The 23,528-nt window shown below is 41.8% G+C and overlaps 2 protein-coding genes across 3 annotated transcripts; one reads left to right on the forward strand and one right to left on the reverse strand.

The window, feature by feature from the left end:
* Window positions 1–11,383: 11,383 nt before the first annotated feature.
* On the reverse strand, window positions 11,384–15,525 carry mettl17 (methyltransferase like 17). Its single transcript, XM_079820221.1, has 14 exons — window positions 15,316–15,525; window positions 14,295–14,433; window positions 14,052–14,201; window positions 13,886–13,973; window positions 13,703–13,784; window positions 13,548–13,621; window positions 13,291–13,385; window positions 13,140–13,210; window positions 12,938–13,045; window positions 12,483–12,551; window positions 12,271–12,321; window positions 12,078–12,170; window positions 11,705–11,904; window positions 11,384–11,565 (listed from the first exon to the last, which is right to left on the reverse strand). Exons 1-14 carry the CDS (start codon window positions 15,391–15,393, stop codon window positions 11,472–11,474), a joined length of 1,392 nt encoding a protein of 463 aa, XP_079676347.1. The 5' UTR covers window positions 15,394–15,525; the 3' UTR covers window positions 11,384–11,471.
* A 15-nt stretch (window positions 15,526–15,540) lies between these two features.
* Window positions 15,541–22,714, forward strand: parp2 (poly (ADP-ribose) polymerase 2). Of its 2 annotated transcripts, XM_079820222.1 has the most exons (18): window positions 15,541–15,624; window positions 15,896–15,984; window positions 16,257–16,460; window positions 16,543–16,713; window positions 16,922–16,995; window positions 17,516–17,566; window positions 17,934–18,030; window positions 18,111–18,186; window positions 18,348–18,450; window positions 18,752–18,902; window positions 19,034–19,172; window positions 19,728–19,791; window positions 19,959–20,093; window positions 20,210–20,337; window positions 20,508–20,607; window positions 20,723–20,821; window positions 21,708–21,832; window positions 21,915–22,714. In XM_079820222.1, exons 2-18 carry the CDS (start codon window positions 15,912–15,914, stop codon window positions 22,072–22,074), a joined length of 1,950 nt encoding a protein of 649 aa, XP_079676348.1. In that variant the 5' UTR covers window positions 15,541–15,624; window positions 15,896–15,911; the 3' UTR covers window positions 22,075–22,714. The 2 variants fall into 2 exon arrangements, with proteins under 2 accessions (XP_079676348.1, XP_079676349.1); XM_079820223.1 differs by lacking the exon at window positions 15,541–15,624 and having other exon boundaries at window positions 15,773–15,984; window positions 16,925–16,995.
* Window positions 22,715–23,528: the final 814 nt, after the last annotated feature.

Below are 23,528 nucleotides of genomic sequence, written 5' to 3' on the forward strand. Positions count from 1 at the left end.
TTTATGCACCATGAAATCAAAATGGACAATTCTTATCTTTATGGAATTCTGCAGTATGTGTTGATTTATCCGAGCACAATCTGCACATAATTATTGTTTTTTTTTTATTCACGTGCCCTCATAATTTCTAATCAAACTAACCTTCCTTAAAGGAACTGTATGTAAAAAATGTATTTCAATTAATCATAAAATGGCCCTAATATGTCACTAGACATTAAGAAATCATGTTAATTTCAAATGCTTATATCACTGACAACGGTTGTCCGGCCAAGATATTGTCATTTTAAAAGTGAAGTTGCAGCCCTCAACTGATGTTGATGTTGTGTCATGCCTGAAGCGCCACCCTCCACCTATCTACCAATCACGAAGTCCGTAGTGTTTCTGCATTCGGGTTGCCAGCTCTGCTCTAGTTACCACAGCTGCAGCTACAAACTTTTTGGATAAACAATGTCTAACTTTACGAAACCTAAACGACCTCGTTATGAATCAGAAAAACGTCGTGACAGTGTCCGAAATAAAACAAGTATTTGTATAAGAGATGCCTTTGAAAGATGGAGACGGCTGAAAACGGAGAATAATTTGAAGACTGATGCCAACGTTGCTAATTTTCTCCTGGACAGGTAAGGTTCATCTATGTTTGGCTAACTTGTACTTAATGTAAATGGACATTTCAAATATTCATGACAGTCTAATAAAGTTATGCATGTTCGTGCAAAGTAACGTTAGGTTAGCGCAGATGGAGGAGGTGGGTCATTGAATTGAAAAGGTAACGTTAAGGAATTGTTTGGTAAATAAAAACGGCGAGTCGTCATTGCTAACATTAGTAATGCATTATCAGAGCCCGTTTCTCTGTCATTATGCTGGGACGCTGAGGAAAACAACATTAGCACGCCTATTATGGCAATGTGAAAACGTATTTGAGACAGTAGCCTAACGTTACCTCGGTAAAAATTATTCCTCATTCGTTCTTCGCATATATAGTGGACAAAACATGCTGCAAGTGGACCTGTATGACCATTGCTAATGTTATTTAGCTTTGCTGTAATTTTACTATAGTATTTTTTCATGTGGGAATGTACTGTCACATACGAGCGTTCATATTTACGATTATATTTGGCTAATCGCCATTAGTACATTTTTGCGATTCATAATTACTTCACAAAATATCGCTCTTGAAGCATAAACATAATTAACAGAAAGAAAGAAAAACTTACTGTGTACGACTCGTCACTTGCCATTGAAAGCTCCGAGTAGCAGCCTAAGTTCCTGCTGGATCCTGCAGCCTATCTGGCAACCTCGAGTCAGGGGAGGGGGAGAGGGGATACACCGCTCAACAGTCATTTGAAAGTGATTGCAGTACCAGTTTTGGCCACAGTCCTACATACAGCTCCTTTAAACTTGGGAGGAAGCTTGTGGAGAGGTGACCAAGTCTAATGTCTGGAGAGAATTCGAATGGAAGATAATAACGTTTCGGTTACTAACGTAACCTCGGTTCCCTAAGAAGAGTACTCTCGTATTGCGTTTTGCTAAAACGCTAGGGGGAATTCCTTTCCTCGAGATATTGAAGCAAATTTTTATCCAAAAAATACCTTTTATACGCAGTGCAGCTGCACCACTCTCAGCAGGAAGCAGCTGCGTGCTGTTTGGCTGTGCCGCTGCAACTGCAGCAACCTATAGCGAGACCGTGGGGCGGGACGGACCAATCAGGTCCTTCCAAATTCCCGCCACAAGGGGCAACAGAATTTGCATAGCCAACTCGCAAGGTTAGTCAGGTTAATCGACTGAAGCGACTCCTGAGCAAGTGAGCAAGCACGGCAAGCAAAACGCAATACTCGTTCCCTCTTCTTAGGGAACCGAGGTTACGTTAGTAACCGAAACGTTCCCTTACGAGAGTACTCTCGTATTGCGTTTTGCTAAAACGCTAGGGGGACCAATGCAAAACGCCGTGCTTGCTTAACGGCTCTAAAGCCGACGACACCAAACCCAGGCCAACCTAGGTGGGCCCGTAATATGATATCAATAATTCAGAATGAGCCAGACCTGAGTCGGGCCCTAATGAGAATGAACACGATATACGTGCAATAATAAGAATAGACCAGACATAGTCGGGTCAGGAATAATGAGTGGCCAGATAATTCGAGCCGTAAAAGGAATATGCTTATGAATTATACAATATTCAACCCAGGCCGGACTTATCGAGCCTTAAGGGGTTAAATCTGTTTACACAGCAAGAAGCCCAGCTTGTAAAGCCGGAACATCTAAATTATAGAATCTGATAAAAGTGGACGGGGAGGCCCAGCCTGCCGCCGCACAGATATCATTCAGAGAAATGCCAGTAGACTAAGCCCACGAAGAGGCCATGCCTCTAGTAGAATGGGCTTTAATGCCTAAGGGGCAGCTGAGATCTTTAGACTCATAGGCCAGTGAGATAGCATCCACTATCCAACGTGACAAGGTCTGCTTTGTAACCGCGTACCCTCGGGTGCGGCCGCCAAAGCATACAAAGAGCTGTTCAGTTTGCCTGTAAGCAGCAGAACGCTCTATGTATATTCTCAGCGCTCTGACAGGACAGAGCAAATTAGCATCTACTTCATCTAACTGTGATGAAAGTGCCGAAAGTGAAATGACCTGTGCTCTGAACGGAGTTGAAAGCACTTTAGGTACATATCCATGTCTTGGTTTGAGGACGACTTTGGAGTCGTTTGGCCCAAATTCCAGACACGAGGCGCTCACAGAGAGCGCATGCAGATCACCCACTCGCTTAGCTGATGCGATCGCTAGCAGAAAAGCGGTTTTTAGTGACAGGAGCTTTAAGCTCACCGAATGCAGAGGCTCAAATGCAGAGCTCTTCATGGCATCCAGGACCGTGGACAGGTCCCATATAGGAACTGAAGGGGGGCGAGGTGGGTGAAGCCTTCTAGCCCCTTTAAAGGTCCCCTTCTTCACGATTCCATTGTTCAAACTTTAGTTAGTGTGTAATGTTGCTGTTAGAGCATAAATAATACCTGTAAAATTATAAAGCTCAAAGTTCAAAGCCAAGCGAGATATTTTATTTAACAGAAGTTCCCTTTCAAAGCCTACAGCGAACGGCTGGCTTGGACTACATCCTGGTACTTCCTTCTTTAATTACGTCAGTAGAGCAGTAGAACAGACTAACCTCCGCCCACAAAGAAACGCGAAAAAGGGGGCGCGGTCTTGTTGCTGTCCCACGTGGAGAAGAAGAGGACGTCGCGTGGAGAAAAGGAAGTGCTGCGTTGAGTGTGTTTATCGCCATGTCATCGAGACGCTGTTATTTTCATCCAGGAGTCAAATCACCTTTGTTTGGCTTTCCCAGGGACGCTGTAGAGATTATTGAACGCATACATCTCTCCGTTAAGAGGCGTGACCTTTCCAACGTGCACTAAACTGCTGTCAAATTACAACACAGGAACCGCTTTCACGTGCGCTAAACTGTGGTCGAATCACAGCACAGGAACCGCTGGCACAATCAGAACTCGTTACGTATTTCTGAAGGAGGGACTTCATAGAACGAGGAAATCACCAGCCGTTTTTAGGACAGTGGAAACAGCGGTACACAGATAAGTAAATTGTGTGAAAAATACTGTTTTTTTACACGCGAAACATGAACACATGTTATATTGCACACTGTAAACACAATCAAAGCTTCAAAAAAACACGAAGAACGGGACCTTTAAAGGTCCCATGGCATGAAATTTTCATTTTATGAGGTTTTTCAACATTAATATGAGTTCCCCTAGCCTGAATATTGTCCCCAAGTGGATAGAAATGTTGATCGGTGTAAAACCGAGTTCTGGCTGTCTTTCTCTGCCTTTGAGAAAATGACAGCCCAGACGAGCCAATCCTGAAGTCTCCTGTTTTGACGTCCACACAGTAACGGTTACCTCCCTTTCCCCCGCCCAGAGAATCTGGCACGCCCATGCAAACGCTCGAGAGATCATGGGTTGTGAACGAGTGAACGCTGGCAGTTTCTCAGTGTTTGGATGTACAAATGAAAACAGAAGTCTTTTTTCAGTTCCTTCTGATCTGTGATCAGTGATTTCTGATGTGTAGCTAATTATTTATTATTCGTGCACACGCAGCTCTCTCTCTCCAGACAGAACGGTGTTTTCGTGTTTTCTATCTTGTGAGTCAGTGTTTTTGTACGTCCTCGTCGCGTCTATCGGTTCTAAAATGTGCATACAGTCATGAGTTTCTGCTCAACATCGGCAGAGTCAGATCTTTAGAGATAAACCCCACACACGCCGAAGCTCGGGCTGCATCTGGCCCACAGCGGAGGCACCAAACGCGGCGTGAGATTAAGCAGAAGGGGGGTAAGCGTGAGCATATCTGGGCTAGCCAGCCTAGCCCCACAATAAACTGGATTACATTCGATTACTGCTGTTGTGTCTTTGTTTGCGCTGTGTACTCAACGCGCATCACAGACGTTTTTATTTTATTTTAAAAATAATGCTATTATCAACACTTACTTTTAACTCGTTCATCTCGACAGCTGTAATGGTACTTTGCATGTGTTACAAAGTTGGTAATAATGATGAAGACGGACTCGGTGTGACTGGGACTCGTGTTTATTCAGAACTCTCAGATACAAACACAATAAACTCGCGCTGACTGACAGCGCTCTCATAACTCAGTAGTTACTATAAATAATTTTGTTAGCAATCGCTCCGTCTCTGGTACATTAGTGATGTCCGGTTCGCGAACGATCTTTCTTTTGAACCAGTTCTTTTTAGTGAACCGAATCAGTTCACCAAATCGGACTGAATCGTTCTAAACGGTTCGCGTCTCCAGTCAGCGCTGATCCATAATTTACTAAAGTTACTAACTTTCTGACATGAGTGACAGTCCCTCCGAGTAGAAATAGACTAATAACCTGAAGTATATGCTGTAACTACAACAGTTCAGACATGCAGAGAACTGATGAGAAGTGAACTCAGGTCCATCCGTCTCTCTGGCAGCAGCTCGTTCCTGCTCCTGCCTCGTAGACCTCGTTAAACCACGCCCCCTCCACTCATTTAAAATGCAAAGATGTCAGCCAATCACAACAGTGGGCGTTTTTACTGAAGTCTCACAGCAGACACGCCTCTTGAAGCAGGGCATTCAGCCACAGGGCAAAGAGCAGTCTATAAAAAAATGCCTTTTATTTCTAAATTATGACATTTTATGATGTAAAAGTCATACTAACAATATAAGTACACCTCAGGAAACATAAAATAATAGAAAAATGCCATGCAATGGGACCTTTAAGGAAGCGAACAATGAGATCCTTCTTTCCTAGTGACAGTCCGTTCACTTGAATGTGATACGCTGCTATAGCAGCCACATAAACTTTGAGCGTGGAGGGGGAGCGACCCGCGTCCAGAAGCTCTTGTAAAAATGTAAGCACCTCTGACACTGCACAATCATGTGGGGTCAGACTTCGTGCTTTACACCAGTCTGAAAAGACTGACCATTTGCCTGAATAGAGCCGCCTAGTCGTGGGGGCTCTAGCTTCAGTAATAGTATTCATTACGCTTTCAGAAAGGTTCTCATGTACCCGTTGATGGGCCAAACATGAAGCGCCCACAGATCGGGACGGGGATGCCAGATCTGCCGTTCCGCCTGCATGAGGAGGTCTCTCCTCAGCGGGATCGGCCACGGAGCTGTATCTGACATCTGACTCAGCAGTGAGAACCAAGGTTGATTTCTCCAAAGCGGGGCTATTAGAAGCACCGCGCATTTGCTCTCCCTGATCCTCTCTATGACCTGAGGTAACATTGAGATTGGGGGAAAAGCATAAAGAGGAAGGTTGGGCGATTCGTGGGCCAACGCATCTTCGTGCTTGGAGAAATATATTCGGCATTGAGCATTGTCTTGTGAGGCAAAAAGATCCACTTTTGCCTCTCCAAACTTGCCCCAAACTGTCTGAATTATATTTGGGTGAAGAGACCACTCTGCAGGGGACACTTTGCCCCTGGACAGCATGTCCGGACCCAAATTCAGAATGCCTGGCACGTGAGTCGCTCTCAGCAAGCTCAGATTGTGCTGTGCCCATATTAGGGCTTCTTCCGCCATTGAGTGCAGATCGATAGATCTCAGACCGCCTTGGCAATTTATATAGGCTACCACCGACCTGCTGTCCGTTCGGATCAGGACATGGTGGTGTTTTATGTACGGAAGGAAAGCTCTTAGCGATATCGTGACCGCCTTCATCTCTAGACAGTTTATATGAAGGCTTTTCTCCGAGTCTGACCAGAGACCGGAGATCGGCCTGCCCTCGTGAAGGGCTCCCCAACCTAGGTTGGATGCATCTGTCGAGATAACTTTCCACTTCGTAACAGTGCCCAAACTCACGCCCGTCTTGTACCAGACGGGATTTTTCCAAGGAGCCAGAGCTAACACACAGCTGTGGTCTACCTTGATTCGTAATCGGCCCGAAAGCCATGCGTGAGCTGGAACGCGGCGATTCAGCCAGCGCTGTAGGGGGCGCATGTGCAACAGACCCAGTCTGAGAACTGGCGCCGCCGAGGCCATGAGACCCAACATCCTCTGAAAGTGTTTGAGAGGAATGTGTGCACCGGACCTGAGGGAAACCGCTCGGTTCCGAACAGAGAGCGCGCGCCATGACGTCAGCCGCGCGCTCATCTGCAGTGAGTCCAATACTGTTCCCAGAAACAAAACTTTCTGTGTGGGAGACAATAAACTCTTTGCCACGTTGATTCTGAGTCCCAAGCATTGTAAATGGTTGAGAAGCCAAGATCTGTGGTTTAATAACTGTATCTCTGACTGAGCTATTATGAGCCAGTCGTCGAGATAGTTGAGAATTCTCATTCCCCGAAGCCTCAGCGGGGTTAGCGCCGCTTCCATGCACTTTGTAAACGTGCGGGGGGCTAGAGATAGACCAAAAGGTAGCACCTTGTATTGGTATGCTTTCCCCTCGAAGGCGAATCTCAAGAATGGCCTGTGACGGGGGGCTATTTGTATGTGGAAATAGGCATCCTCTAGATCCACAGTGAAAAACCAATCTCCCGGGCGAATGTGCGCGAGGATTTGTTTCATTCTCAACATTCTGAACGGGCGCTTCATAAGGGCTTTGTTCAGATGTCTGAGATCTAGGATGGGTCTTAGACCACCGTCCTTTTTTGGTACAAGGAAGTAACGGCTGTAAAAGCCCGACTCGCTCTGTGAGGGGTGTACGGCTTCTACCACTCCCTTTATTAACAGTTTTGATATCTCGGTTCGAAGCACGTGACTTTTGTCGCTTCTCACCGTTGTCTCTTCCACGGCGCAAAGCGCGGTGGTCTGCGAGCAAACTGTAGCGAGTAACCTCGTTCTATTATGTTCAACACCCATTTCGAAATGCCGGGAATGGCCCGCCAGGCCTCGGCCTTCGAAGCCAGGGGCTAAATTAATCTGTGGGGCGAGTCGCTGAGTGTCAGGGACTCGGTGGCCCGATAACCTTGCGCTAAGTTGGCGCTTATGAGGGAATTGTTTCCCGCCGCCTGAGTGCAGGGGGCCGGGGAACATGGGGGAGTGCTTGAGTGTAGGGGTACATGCTTTAATGCTGGCACACTGCCTACAGAGAAAAAGCTCTTTTTGTGACTCATATGGGTCGCCGTGAAAACGGCGTTTGTGTACAGGCGAGCGCGCTTGCTTGCGGGCTCGTTGGCTGTGAATGTGGCGTTCCCAGCCGCCTTGAAGGGAGCTGGGGAACGTTTTAGAAGAGAGAGAGGCAGTGCACCGGCCGAAGCGGGCACTATCCGCCTTCTCTTCATACCTCTGGCTAGGACGGCTTCGGAGGCTCAGGTTTCGACACATTGCTGGGTCGGGGACCTCGACGCTCCGGCGGTCTGCTGCGACTCGTAGAGTGGGAACGCTGTCCGGGCTTGGAAGCCGCGTGAGGCTGGCGAGCATAAGGCGGCGCCTTGGTGGGCTGGGCTGGTCCAGCTTTAGCGTGACGGCTAGCGGAGGAGCTGGAACGCTTAGGCAGGAAATGTCGCATTGCCTGCGAAGCCTTCTGTGCTTCAGTGAAGCGCTCCGTGAACCCAACCACGGCGGGACCAAATAATCCTGAAGGCGAAATGGGCGCGTCCAGGAAAGCGGTCTTGTCCGCGTCCTTCATCTCGGTTAAGTTAAGCCATAAATGGCGCTCCAACACCGTCAGGCTGGCCATACATCTGCCGATCGCCTGAGCATTGGCCTTGGTGGCGCGCAGGGCCAAGTCAGTGGCGCCGCGCAGATCCTTCAGAGCCTCGTTGTCAGGAACAAACTCATCCAGGGAACGGAGGAGTTTGGCCTGGAAGACTTGAAGCACCGCCATAGAGTGTAGCGCTGACGCCGCCTGGCCGGCAGAGGCGAATGCTCGACCGGCGAGGCTGGACGTAGTGCGGCAGGCCATGGAAGGGTGCACAGCCTTTGACTGCCATCCTCTGGCGGAGGGCGGGCAAAGGTGTGCAGCGACGGTTTCCTCGAGGGGAGGAAGAACTTGATATCCTTTTTTCTGAGCGCCATCGACTACCGTGAGCGCTGGAGAAAAGGAGGATTTGGCGCGAGAAGAAAATGGCGCCTTCCACGATCTTGTTAGCTCCTCGTGGACTTCTGGGAAGAAGGGAGCGGGTCTTTGAGCGGTCGGTTGACGGCGGTTCTCGAAAAACCACTCATCCAGTCGGCTTCTCGTGGGCTCCTCGGGCTGAGACCAGTCAATGCCGAGGTCGTCCACGGCCTTGGTGAGCAAGCGCATAAGCTCAGCGTCGACTGAGGTTATAACGCCGCTAGCCGTCCGCGTCGAAGTGGCGTGCTCCGAGGCGGCATCCGACCACCCGCTTCCAGATGCAGCAAGGGAAAGGCTGTCATCCTCTTCCTCCTCCGGTCCGCCGAAGGAAACAGCAGCAGCCGCCATGCGAGGGGAGCTGTGCTGTTCCTCGACGAACAACACAGGCGATGGCGAGGCACGCGGGGACATGCCCGGCGTGTGCTCGTCAGAGCGCTCCGGTGGCCTCTGGTCGCGACGTTTTTTCTTCCGTGGCTCGAGAGGCTGGAAGCAAGGGACGGGATCCAAGTCGAAGCTGGCGAGCCGACCCCGAAGGGTCTGCAGCGTCAGCTCGTCGCACTCCGGGCAGCCGCCCTGGTTGAGTGCAGCCTGCGTGTGGTCTCGTCCGAGACATGACACGCAGATGATATGCCGATCCTCGTCCGCGATAAAACCTCTGCACGAGGCGCAGGAACGAGACATTTGAAACAACGTCTCGGCTCTTTTTGAATGTGTAAACACAGTAAGGTATAGAAAGGATATAGTGCCGGATGGCGCAGCTGGAAGGCAGGCTGAAGGCGGAGAATCCGACGTCCTCAGGCTGCAGTGTTCCGCTGGGTGCGTGTCGACGGCAGGTTTCGATCCAGAGCTCAACGATTGCAAGTCGCTGAAGAAGAATTAATCTGACTAACCTTGCGAGAGTGGGTCTTATATACCCTTGGCTATGCAAATTCTGTTGCCCCTTGTGGCGGGAATTTGGAAGGACCTGATTGGTCCGTCCCGCCCCACGGTCTCGCTATAGGTTGCTGCAGTTGCAGCGGCACAGCCAATCAGCACGCAGCTGCTTCCTGCTGAGAGTTGTGCAGCTGCACTGCGTATAAATGGTATTTTTGGATAAAAATGTGCTTCAATATCTCGAGGAAAGGAATTCCCCCTAGCGTTTTAGCAAAACGCAATACGAGAGTACTCTCGTAAGGGAACCAGATTTTTTCGAACTCCACAGATAATTGCAAAATGGAATCCATCCTGCTCCGACAAGTGCTGGAGAAACTGTGGCCAGCATGTTACCACACACATATTTTGTGGTCATGTCCAAAATTGGAAAAATATATTTGATGCACTTAAGAGATGCACTTCAACAGAAATGAAGATATTTTAGTTGAAATCTGATGGCTCTGAAAGGCCTCCATTGGCACAATGGCACGGTTCACTCTCAAGACCCTTAAAAGGTACTAAAGACGTCGTTACAAAGTCCATCTCACTACAGTGGTTCTAAAATAACTTTATGAATCGGCGAGAATAGTTTTTGTGCGCAAAAAAACCCTAAATAACAACTTATATAGTGATGCCGATTTCAAAACAAGGCATCATGAAGCTTCGAAACGTTATGAATCAGTGAGTCGAATCAGCAGTTTGGATCGCCAAATTTCAGCAGTTTGGCGGTTTGACACGCGATCCGAATCATGATTCGACTCACTGATTCATAACGCTTCGAAGCTTCATGAGGCCGTGTTTTGAAATCGTCATCACTATATAAGTCGTTATTTAGGGTTTTTTTGCGCACAAAAACTATTCTCGCCGATTCATAAAGTTATTTTAGAACCACTGTAGTGAGATGGACTTTGAAACGACGTCTTTAGTACCTTTTAAGGGTCTTGAGAGTGAACCGTGCCATTGTGCCAATGGAGGCCTTTCAGAGCCATCAGATTTCAACCAAAATATCTTCATTTCTGTTCCGAAGATGAACGGAGGTCTTACGGGTGTCGAACGACATGAGGGTAAGTAATTAATGACAGAATTTTCATTTTTGGGTGAACTAACCCTTTAAAGAAATCTTCCATTATGAAATCCCCAGAGTCCCTCTAATAGACCTTCTAGGTGTGCGTCCAGAGGGCCAAAATATATTTACTACAAATTTTACTCGCAACGATCAAGTGTATTATATGCAGATGGTTAAAACCTGACCCTCCATCATACAACGCTTGGATTCAAAAAGTATGAGAGTTGTATAAAATGGAACAAATCACATAAGCATTACGACTTCAGAAAACTATTTTCTTAATGAGGTGGGCTCCCGTAATGCCTTTAATACTCCAGTGATCATGAACTATACTATCATATCCACCCTGTGTTCATCTCTGCCTTTCTCCATAATTTTTTTTCTTCCCCCCTTTCTCCCCCTGTACTAGGTGTATTTGTTTTCATTCTTTGTATAATGTGTATGATATAATTAAGTTTGAACAATTGTCAATACTGTGGGAACATGATGGACTAACATGTTAAAACCCAATGCCATACTGTATTGTATATAATGCTGTGGTTCTAAATAAAAATATAAGTAAACAAAAAAAAAAACCTTCCTTACCTCTTGCAAACATCTCTTTTATTCTCTGATGACTTGCTTGCTGGCACGAATGCAAGACAACCCATCACTCACACGAGATCACAGCATTAGCAAACCACAACCATCCAATCAATTCCCGACGGACACAAAAAGGCCCCGTCCTTGTATCGAGAGGCTGTTTCACTCCAATATACGTCATTATGCTGACTTTAACACATTTGGATTTTGGGCTTCGTTGCTGTTGAATATGGAGCATTGGGTACAGTGCAATAGCAAATCACAACCAGGTTGCATAGATTAACTTATGTATTTGGAAATAAACATTACAAAAATCCAACTGTTATCCACAAACACTGCATTAACATATTATCATAGTAGCTCTCATTGGGTCTCGTCATTACTAGTGGCATCTTCTGCATGAAATATTGGCAGCAGATCTCCCCAGTCACTGCTACGAGCACATCTGTACATGTCCCTGTTAAAAATGGACAACAAAAATCATTGTTAAAACAACCTGTATGATCTGCACCTGCATAACGTTTTAGAGATAGTATGGGAGGAGGTCATTCACTGAAATTGCAAGTAGAGATTTATTAAATAAAAGCATTACATACTTTCCATGATGACGTGCCGTTACAGCAAGTTGTTTGAGTTCTCCATTGGCGCAGCATAGCTGACACTGAACATGTCTGGGTCGGCGACGGACTTGTGCGATCAGTCTGGCCATGTCCCAGTGCTCAGTCTCCTGAGCCTTCTCTCCCTCTGACCTGGATATAATCAGGAAACTGAACTTCTCCTGCTGCCTTTCTTGGCTCTGTAATGATTGATTCATATAGAGAGATGGGGGATAGAAATACATAATATATTAGATTATACATCCATTCATAACTACTTTCTGAATAACCTAAGTGTTGACATCCACAGGACAGAAATTCAGTTATTCAAGACGAATGTCACAATTGGAAAATCAACTGCTTTGAAACTTACCCGAGAAAAGGGCAGAGAATAGTAGAACTGAGTGAAGTTACAAGGTACTACAGGTCGCTTGATCAGCTTGGGACAAGGTAGCTCATGAGTGCACTGTTCAAAATGACACCCAGAAGTAGATATTGTCAGCCACATATCAATACATCATATTAATAGGAAAAATAAGGATGTTTTTAATGATATTTCAACGCACAGGTGCAAATGTAGATGGTCTCCTCAAGTCATGCTGCACCTCCTCTTCTCTCTATAGTTACACAGCAAAGGTTTGAGAGAAATTACATCAGACACTTTCTGGTATTTCTGAAGATTTCTGAAAGATGCAGTTCTACCACTACCACTTCAAACAGAAAGACTGTTTGCAGAGTGTTAGCAATTTGACATACAGAAAAAAAACTCAGATCATACGTTAAGTATAGCGTCTCTGGCCTCCATAAGGATTTGATGGCCGTCTTTGGTTCCATTCTCCACCAATACCTGTACAAAGTACCAAGAACTGCATTTGGAAACCGTAATTCTGTTTAGATAGCAGTTAATTTAGTATTATTTATATATTTTATTATATATATAAGTATTTATTAATATTTTGAATTAGTTTTTATTTTTATATTTACAATTTTCTTTTTAATTTGAGTAATTTGGTTGTGTTTTTGTTATTTTTAGCTTTAATTCATTTTTATTTCAGTTTTAGTTTCAGTTCAATTTCCCAATTTTTTTTTACTTTATTTCGATTAACAAAAATATTTTTAGTAGTTTTAGTTAACAATAGCAACACTGCAAGATAAAAAAAAAACTATATTCAATGTCTTGGTTCCATAATTTATTAAATTAGTTTAACCGTTAATAACTTGTGCATCACTCACAAGGTAGGAGTTGGTTTTTCTCCAAAGTGTGAAAATAACGTCCAGTCGCTCATTTAGAGTGTCCAGTTCTGTCAAAGAGAAAGCGGCAACCACAAGATCAAACTGCACCTGTGGAAAGGAATACCTTCGTTTTATTCAATTGTGTAAAAGCAATGTATCATTTGGGCAAATAAATTCAATCAAGGATGTCAGCTGAAGATACCTTAGGAGAAACAGGGAGGAACTGGCGGAAATATACTTGTTTGATTACTGGATTATCCTTCTCACTGCCCCCTGTTTGATACAAACCAACATTTTGTCTGTAGATTTGTTTATATAACACTGTGCTTAAAAGTCTGACTGAATAATCTTACCTCTAAGAAGTTCTTCTGCCAAGGTGTTCATGTCTCCAGAGCTGTCTACACAAACATACTCCTTCAGAGAGTCTCCCCAGAGTGAGTGTGATGCCCTGAGTTAAAGAATCAAATATAATATCAATCACTACATCTTAAAACATGCATTTTTCAAAGCAAGTTCATTAATACCACAATAAATCAATCCTATTGATATGCCCCCAATGGGTTCTTTTCACTTTAGAATATTAAAATATTCATATCTAAATCACACTCACCATGTACCTGTTCCGAGTCCTGATCCAAAGTCCATTAGAGAATATGGTACAAATAAAGGATCTCTCTTCTTAATCTAAGATGTATAACAGAAAGACTGTTTACGACAGAAAAACAAACAAATGCAGATAAATGACTGTTACTGTGTATTAAATACCTCATTTAATGCTCTGAGGACAGCAGCATAACCACCTGCTAGTCTAGCAGCCATATACACCAACCCAAGATCTTCATTGTACCTTGAAACATGCCAGCACACCGTCAAAACAAATCCTGAGTTATCCAATACATTTGTCATCAGTCTATGACAAATATTCCGTACAGATTATGTATTTTGTACCTTAGGGGAGTCCTGTGGTATGTTGTTTTTCTCAGTTCATATAATACTCTGTTTTTTATTCGAGCCTTTAGTTTGTGGTCATTGCCATCTGAAGGAAATATTGAATAATAACTGTTATTTACAGTCTTCAGTGTCTACAGTCTCACCTTAACCCACCATAACTCACCTTTAAGGGTATCCCCCTCTTGCTCCAAATATTTCCGCTCAAGAAGGGTGGCTTTCTCTCTGAGTTGTGAGGTTTCTATCGCCCGCTTCCTGCTCCAAAGGAAGTTGGACAGCTTATGTGCCCTTTCAGTCAGACTTTTTACATCTGCCTCTAAATATCAAATAAAGGCATATAAAATCAATTACACAACCACTATAGCGATATGCGATTGATATGTGCAGAGGTGGATCAAAGTTTACTTACTTTGTAAGACAGATTGTGCTGCTACCTGCAATTGCTCTGGCAAGCGCACTGTTTTGAGGTTTGTCACACCTGGGTGCTTTCGATGAGGAGCACCTTTCAAGAAGTCGACCTGTTCCACAGGTGCTGCGGAACTTTGACACTTAAAAAAAAGGAAGAAATAAGTAAGTAAATGCTACAACTATTAAAGTCAACATAAAAGTACATAGCAGCTGTAGGCAGTATTTTGGTATCATTGAGATACTATTAGTTTTTAAGTAATATTTTAAAACATTAAAGTACAAAGACAAAAAAACTTCAAGGGACTCACGTGGTGAACGTAAAAAAGCCTTTAATTAAATAAATAGAAATTTAATTAAATAAATTCACCCATAAATTTAATTTCTGTCATCATTTGCTCACCATCAAGTTGTCCCAAACCTGTATGAATTTCTGTCTCCTGGTGAACATAAAATAAGATATTTTGAATAATATGGGGAACTATACAGTTGATGGACCCATTTACCCCAAGTAAGTAAATGGGGTCCATCACCACATGAGTGCCTTGGAGTTTTTCATCTTTTTAATTTGACTTTTAAGTTATTTTATTTCAGTTAACGTTTATTTTATTTCAAGTAATTGACAGCTAGTTGTCTAAAAGGAAAGCAATTTCTTTGGAATAATCATTCACAATGAGGCCAGGAATAAAGTCAGTTATATATATATATATATATATATATATATATATATATATATATATATATATATATATATATATATATATATATATATATATATATATATATGTGTGTGTGTGTGTGTGTGTGTGTGTGTGTGTGTGTGTGTGTGTGACAGAGATGTGATATGTGTTTTTAAAATGTATTTTCAAAATAGCCTCAGACTCAGGCCACATTCATGTCCAATCACAAGCTTAACCATTCACTGCGCAGCAATTAACAACATGCGCTCTTTTGCTGATTAATATATTTTATTCTTAAGAATTCTGTAAATATAAAAAATTAAGATATATGACGGATTTACTCACCCGTTGCGCTTCTCTCAAACATAAAGCAAAAGGGCATCTTGAACATTTAATATACACTCGGCAGCCCAGTAAATACATGTTTTATTCAAGATTAATACACATAACAACAATTTAGATATTGCATTAATTTAAAGCTGTTTATAGTCGCTATGCAGACTAACATCGGTCACTGTGGTCGCGTGCTCATGTGGTCGTCGGCAACACGACTTCAAAATAAATCCGTGCAGGAAAGAAGCTGTGATCAATTCGTTCCTAGACAACAGGTCCGAGTTCTTTCTTATACTTTTGGCGCCATTCAAAGTCTCTCAGGTTGGTATTGAAAACCGTTTAAATCTTGTGCTTATTTAAATTTCAACAAGAGGAAATTGTGGCTTTAACGTGTGTTTGTTCAAACATTTGTTTTACTTGTTGTTTTTGGCGCCATATTCATGGCTGTGTCGTGTCCCATGCAGACGATGAGGAAGTGGATGCAGACTCATATAATATATTACACCGCCTCCTATCTGAATAATTGAGTTTACTTCATACTGATACGTGAAACATTGCTGACATTTACGGGATACGTTTCCTCTCATTTTAGCAGTTTAATTGAAAGCATGCGACGAACAAGAAGTTGCCGGGGCAAGTCTGTGGCCGACTCAGGCAGTGATGCTTCAGAGACGAAGACGGGTATGATGAATTCACTCTTAGTGAACATGCCTAAACAACTCAAAGTTTCACAATCAGCAGTTAAAGTCTGTTAGTCATCCACTGAAGTCCCATTCACACTAAATGCTTTTCCAAGTAAATGTAAAAGTAGCATACGTAACTTAGCCACACCAATTTGATTGTATTTAATCTCTAAATCTCCTTTTCTGTATAGGTGTGACACAGGTTTAATTTTAGATTTTCATATTTCACATAAGAGTGATTATCTGAATACAATTCTTTATTCTTTCCAGTTTGGCAGTGGAAGGGGGACGATGGTGAGTGGGAACCGTATCCTCCAGCTGTCTGTGTCCAGCTGGATACAGCAAAGCAGGCTGGTGAAAAGTCGGTGTCACTGGCGCTTGGGCCTGGTTATGAAGTGGATCTTGTGAAAATGACTCAGATTAACACTGCCACCAAGTACAAACGAAAAATTCGCCTTCAGAAAGTGAAGTCAGGTACGCCTGTGTGTATTTGCATCTGATTATGCATCCGTATCTGGCACAGAAAACTAATCACAGCTGATTTGTTGTATTGCAGAAGATCTGAATGAAGGGAATGCTTTGAATGGGAATAATGGAGCTGCAGCTGTTGTTCCGATTAAAGAAGAGAAAGAGGAGGAAGAGGAGCAACCCGTTTCCAAGAGACGCAAAGAAGGGAGGAGTCAGAAGGCCAACAAAGCCAAGCCTCTTGTAAAAGAGGAATGTGAAGGTGATCTTCCCTCAACTTTCATTTTTGTCTGATGTTACCAGTCATTTTCAATCCCTCTCCTTAAATCTCCTATCAAATTAAGACACCTTCCACAACTCTTTATATGTCCTGTCCTACATTTTTTTTCTTGTTTATTATTTTAATAATTAATTATACATTTATATTAATTAAATTTAACGGTTGTTTTTTCCCCCCTCATGTTTTCAAGAAGAGGTTGTGAAGACGGTGGTTGTGAAGGGAAAAGCCCCGGTTGATCCAGAATGCAAGGCTAAAATTGGAACGGTAAGACCTTATGTAGCCCCGCCCCTTTTCATTGTTGCACTGTGCTGTTTTCCAGTTTGTATTTTCACAACAAGGTAAGATCTTAAGGATCCATGAAAAAACTGATCGTTTTAAAATCTCCCTAGTCTACTGACATTTGTTATGACATATGCTTCAGACATTACAATGCTCATGATAACTTTCGTGAACTCTACAATAAGTAAATCAATTTCACCAGCTAATAACTCTTTGACAGTGAATGCCATATAAATATACAGAGCGGACAGAATTCTAAATATGGCTGCACGCTTGTTTCTCTGGCGCATAAAGTCTGTAGCAGGGGTGTCCAAACTTGGTCCTGGAGGGCCACTGTCCTGCAGAGTTTAGCTAGAACTTGCCTCAAGTTTCTAGTATGCCTACTTGTCTAGTAAGACCTTGATTAGCTGTTTAGGTATGTTTAATTTGTCCTTTTCTTCAGGACAGATTTAGTTTGCTTTAATACATTCTTCTGATTAGATTTATTTTCTTTGGTTATTCACAGGCCCACGTCTACAGCGAGGGCGCCAATGTATATGATGTTATGCTGAATCAGGTGAATATTGAAGATGTTACAATACTTGTTCAAAAGTTTGGGTTCTGTATGGGTTTTTTTTGTGTTTTTGAAAGACGTTTCTTATACTCACCAAGGCTACATTTATTTGATCAAAAATACAGTAAAACTGTAATATTGTGAAATATTATTACAATTTAAAATAACTGTTTTCTATATTTTAAAATGTAATTTATCCCTGCAAAGCTGAATTTTCAGCATAGTTTCTTCAGTCTTCCGAAATCATTCTAATATGCTGATTTGGTGCTCAAGTAAAATGTATTCTTCCATATATGCTTAATATTTTTGTAGAAATCATGATAGTTTTTTTGACATTGTGTTCTCTTTTAATTTTACTTTTGTGTTACAGACTAATCTTCAGTTCAACAATAATAAATATTACCTGATCCAGCTTCTTAAAGATGACAGTGCAAAATCCTTCTGTGTTTGGATGCGATGGGGACGAGGTATGTGCAGAAACACCTAACATGTTCTTTACCAGGCTGAACTTTGTTATCATCCATGCACCTGTTTTTTTTCTCTTTAGTGGGTAAAGTAGGACAGAACAGCTTGGTTAACTGTGGAGGGAATTTAGCTCAGGCCAAAGACACCTTCAACAAGAAGTAAGTTTATCTTTTTCTTGTATATAATCAATGTTATTTACTCATTTACGATATGAGTGGAAGAATCGGCATATAATCTTCTTATATTCAGATGTTATACACAATGATATTTCCTATACAATATGAGTGGAAGAATCTGCATATCATCTAATTATTTTCAGATTCTTTGACAAGACCAAGAATGAGTGGGAGCATCGAGCACATTTTGAGAAAGTTGCAGGAAAATATGATATGGTTTTTGTAGACTACAGCACTGAAGACAAGGTAAGAAGAAAATTTGGTAGCACTTTTATTTTACAATCCTGTTTCTCGTGTACATACTATGTACTTACTATAGTAATTACAAAAATAACTGGGTAATAACTAGGTACTTACCCTTAACCTAACCTTAACCCATATAGTTACCTTATATTACCCAGTACATTCCTAGGCAAGTACACATAAGTGGATGTACTGTAAAATAAAGTGCAACCGAAAATGTAGCTCCCGATCCATTGCTCTACATTGCATTTATGTTTTATTCTTCTTTCTAGTCATATTAAGACCACATTTTTCCTTTCACCAGGAGAAGGACAAGGCTGTGGTGTCCTCATCTCTTCAAAAGCCCTGCCAACTGAACAGCAAGGTCCAGTCTCTCCTAGAGCTTATATGTGACCTCAAAGCCATGGAGGAGTATGTGCTAGAGATGAAGTTTGATACCAAAAAAGCCCCGCTTGGTACGTGTGTGTGCATTTGTGTACCAAACTGATTAAATGAATCTTGCACATTCTTCGTGATAAAGAATGCATTCAAGCCAAACAATTGCAACTGAAACAATTTAAATAATTGATTTTATTTTTTTCTAAAGGAAAACTAACTACAGAGCAAATAAGAGCTGGCTATGCCGCCTTGAAGAGGATTGAAGACTGTTTAAAGAGCAAGAAGAGTAATAAAGAACTCTTAGATGCATGCAACCAGTTTTACACTCGTATCCCCCATGACTTTGGGTAAGTTACATTACGTCTAAAAGTTTGGGGGCAGTACGATTAAAACAAAAAACTTTTATTCAGCAAGGATGCATTCATTTAATCAAAAGGGACTACAATGTTACAAAAGTTTTCTATTACAAATTAATGTTGCTCTTTTGAAATGTCTATTAATCTAAGAACCCTGAAAAAAAGTCTCAAGATTTCCACAAATATTAAGCAGGACAACTGTTTTCAGCATTGATATTGATTATAAGAAATGTTTCTTGAGATCCAAATCAGCATACAAGTATGATTTCTGAAGGATTGGAGTAATGGCATTACAGCTTTGCAATCAGAGGAATACATTACATTTGAGAATATAGAATTAATAATAATAGTAATAATTTCACAGATATACTGTTTGCTGTATTTTTAATCAGATAAATGCAGCCTTGGTGAGCATAAGAGACTTATTAAAAAAGAAACATTAAAAAAATCTCACCGACCTAAAGTTTTGAACTGTAGTATTCATGGCTTAATGACTTTACATTTACGTGTGTGTTTGTGGTTCCTGTCTACTCAAACCTCATTTAGGTTGCGGACACCCCCCATAATACGCACAGAGGATGAGTTAAAGGAGAAAATCGCTTTGCTTGAGGTGTGACATTGTAATCGCAGCTTGCCTTATAGGGATAATATTGCTGATGCTGAATTGGTAGAAATTATGTGACAATTTATATTTCACTGCGTTCTCATAGAATACTATGTTTATAGTCAGTTTTTACAGACACTAAGGAATCATTCACACCCATTTCTGTCTTTTAGGCTCTAAGTGACATTCAGATAGCTGTGAAAATGGTTCAGTCTAGTGTTCAGAGTGATGAGCATCCTATGGACAGACATTATCACTCTCTACAGTGTCGACTGGAGCCACTGGATTCTCACAGCAATGAATACAAGGTACAGTACATGGGGCTTGCCTCTTTTATGGTTGAAATAGAATCTTAATATATTCAAATGACCTTTTTTAATGAATTTTGCACATCCCAAAACACAAACTGTCTGTCTTTGCATAGGTTATAGAGAAGTATCTTCAGACCACTCATGCACCCACCCATACTGACTACACAATGTCTATTCTGGACATCTTTGCTGTGGCGAGAGAGGGCGAGAATGACAAATTCACCTCTGAGCTGGAAAATAGGTACCAAACCACATTCCTCAATTACAATTAATCACTTAAGTAATGCTTTATGTAAACAGACGGTCCCTTAGATTCTGGTCTAGTGTGTGCCTCATCCCATTTTACTGGATTATGGCAATCTTGCCATGTGTTTCAGATAGTAGAAGTTGTTTTTGTTTGTGTGGATGCAGGATGCTTTTGTGGCATGGATCTCGTCTGACGAACTGGGTGGGGATCCTGAGTCAGGGGCTGCGAGTGGCCCCTCCAGAGGCTCCCGTGACCGGATACATGGTGAGACAAAGAGATACTGAATCATACAAATATTATTATCAATAGAAGAATTCTAATTCAGTGTTTGTCTGCAAGATGTCTGTAATCATTCTTTTTTTCCACCCTCCCCCCCTAGTTTGGTAAGGGGATCTATTTTGCTGACATGTCATCTAAAAGTGCCAATTACTGCTTTGCCAATCAGAAGAACAACCAGGGACTCTTGTTGCTGAGTGAGGTTGGTTTTTCTGCTCCCATTTGCTTAAAGGAGTGATTTCTGAGAAATACTGTTGGTATCTGAAATCCACCTAAACAAACATCCCTTCATTACTCTACCCCCAAAACGCACAAACAAGCAATGGAAGAGTGGATGTCTATTTATCATATCCGAAGCAAAGCAAAAAAATGCTTTGCGAAAAATAATGCTTAGATGACGAACGACAAGGAAGAATAAAGAAATGAACATACATTACACACGTGTATATACAAGCAAGAGTTTGTTGTTGGTCGCCAGCAGCACATCAGCTCCAGACTAGGGCTGTGCGCTTAATAGAAAATCGTAATAAAATCGCAGGTGAGCAGGTGAAATTTCTAAACCTCAGAAAGCAGATTTTTCCGCCTGCCACCTCAGTGTGCAATCTGAATGCAGCACTAAATCCATATGACATGGATGAAATCACTGAAACAGGGATGGTGATTTCAGGGCAGAATAAGGACTTGGCTTTGTAAAGCCTTTATACAATGCCATTAAAGCTACTTAAATCTGTTCATGGTAAGTAAACACTCAATTTGAAATATTGCCAATATAGTCATTGTGTTGTGGTGCTCGGTCTGATCCACTTTCAACAGCGTTTCTCAGAAATCGCTGCACCTTTTAATATGCTTGTGGAAAGCATGATACATTTTTCTCAGTAATCATTGATGAGTAGAAAGTTAGATGAATAGAAAAGAACCACATTTATTTGGGAGGTTTATTTGAGTAAATAATACTAGTTTTTTTTTTTTAAAAGGTGATAATTTACAATTATTTTAAAGATGTAAAAGCAAAAAATGATCAAGATCTATTCAAGTGTTGGAGAATTAATTTCAGAGATGAGTTATTTTGTTCACTTTTCCCACCATAGGTTGCTCTTGGGGATAGTTATGAACTTTTGGATGCGAATTACAGTGCTGACCAACTGCCTTCTGGGAAACATAGCACAAAAGGCCTGGGGCAGACTGCGCCCGACCCAAACAACTATGTTGCATTGTAAGACACCATTGCAATTTGTCCATTTGATATTTTACATGTTTGAGTCATAAGCGCTGTACTTAATATTTTTTTCGCTCAGGGATGGTGTGACCGTACCCATGGGACCCTCAGTGAAGACCGGGGTGGGGCAGAAAGGAGGTTACTCTCTCCTTTATAACGAGTACATTGTTTATAACCCTGCTCAGGTACAGATGAAGTATCTCCTCCGAGTTCAGTTTAATTTCTCTTCGCTGTGGTGAGGCAGAGGGGATTCTTTACATTAAGCACACTGACAGTCTTTACCTACCCTATTGTTATACAGTATGTAGCTCATATTTCATGGATATTGTTCTGTTAATGTCTGTTTTACCCACAGTTGAAGTTCATATGAGTAATTTCCGTTCACATAAATGTAATATGGCAATTATTAATCAAAATAAAAACACTTTCTACTGATATATTATGATTTTTCATTTTTGATGTGTAAGTTGAGAAATATGATCATACATTTAGTATTTACATGATCATTGTATAAACAAGCCTTGCTTTGTGTTTGTGTGTGCAGATTTGAAATGCCGCTGAGTGTCTGTTAATGGGTATTGAATCACTTTCTCTGTGTAAACTGGTATTTCTTATGTAAATATCGCTTTTTCATTTGGAAAAGAATAGTTGTATGAGCAATTGACACAGGATTCTTGGAATAGAATGTTAGATTAACAGAATAGAACAGAACAGCGTTAACTTGGAGTAAAAACTACAAATGATTGAAACCTGCTCAAGTGTTGGTAGTGGCCCAAACCAATGCTTTTTTGAATGTAGAAAAACTGGCTCTTGGTCTAATGAACACTCATCACATTCCCAGTGTTCTCAGAAGCAGAAGTTGCCATTTGTTCCAATATCAAAAGAAAAAAATAGATGATAGTGTTTTCACGACATTCCAAACGAGGGAAAAATATCAAGAGATTGAATACAGCAAAAAAAGGTAATTTGCCATTGTATTAGAAACACCCTTGCGGCAGTGTTAATTCAGTTTTTGTGTTATTAATTTAATTAACTGCTGAGGTAATATAACACAAAGTATAGCATTATAAATGTTTACTAAATTTACTATACTTAAACTGTTACCCCAATAATATAATATATATATATATATATATACTGATTAACCCTTGTGTGGTGTTCATATTTTTGTTATTCAGCCAGTGTTCGTGGGTCTGGTGGACCCGCTGCATTTTGGGATTTTTAATTCAACACAATCAAAAATGTTATGTTAAAATAATCAACAGATGTTTACTTTATCCCAATTACAAGCAATATAAACAGCATTATATGGTTAATATTATCTCTTTACCTTTGTTAGATCACATTTAAGAATTGCAACCTCGTGTGGGAACGGCAGGGGTAGAAACAACTCACTCTTGAACTCTCACACTTACACACAATCTCTCTCACACACGCACGCGTACACACATGCACGCACACACACACACACACACACACACGCACGCACGCACACGCACACACACACACACACACACGGATATGTGGTGTATGGTTACTCTCCATAGGCATAATGGTTTTTCTAATGTACAAACTGTATAATCTATCCCCCTACCCCTAAACCTACCAATCACAGAAAACTTTTGGCATTTTTTTGAATTTCAAAAAACACCATTTAGTATGTTTTAGTATGAGGACACAGATGTCGTCATGA

This window comes from Gobio gobio (assembly GCF_949357685.1).
Source record: "Gobio gobio genome assembly, chromosome: 6".
NCBI classification, from domain to species: domain Eukaryota; kingdom Metazoa; phylum Chordata; class Actinopteri; order Cypriniformes; family Gobionidae; genus Gobio; species Gobio gobio.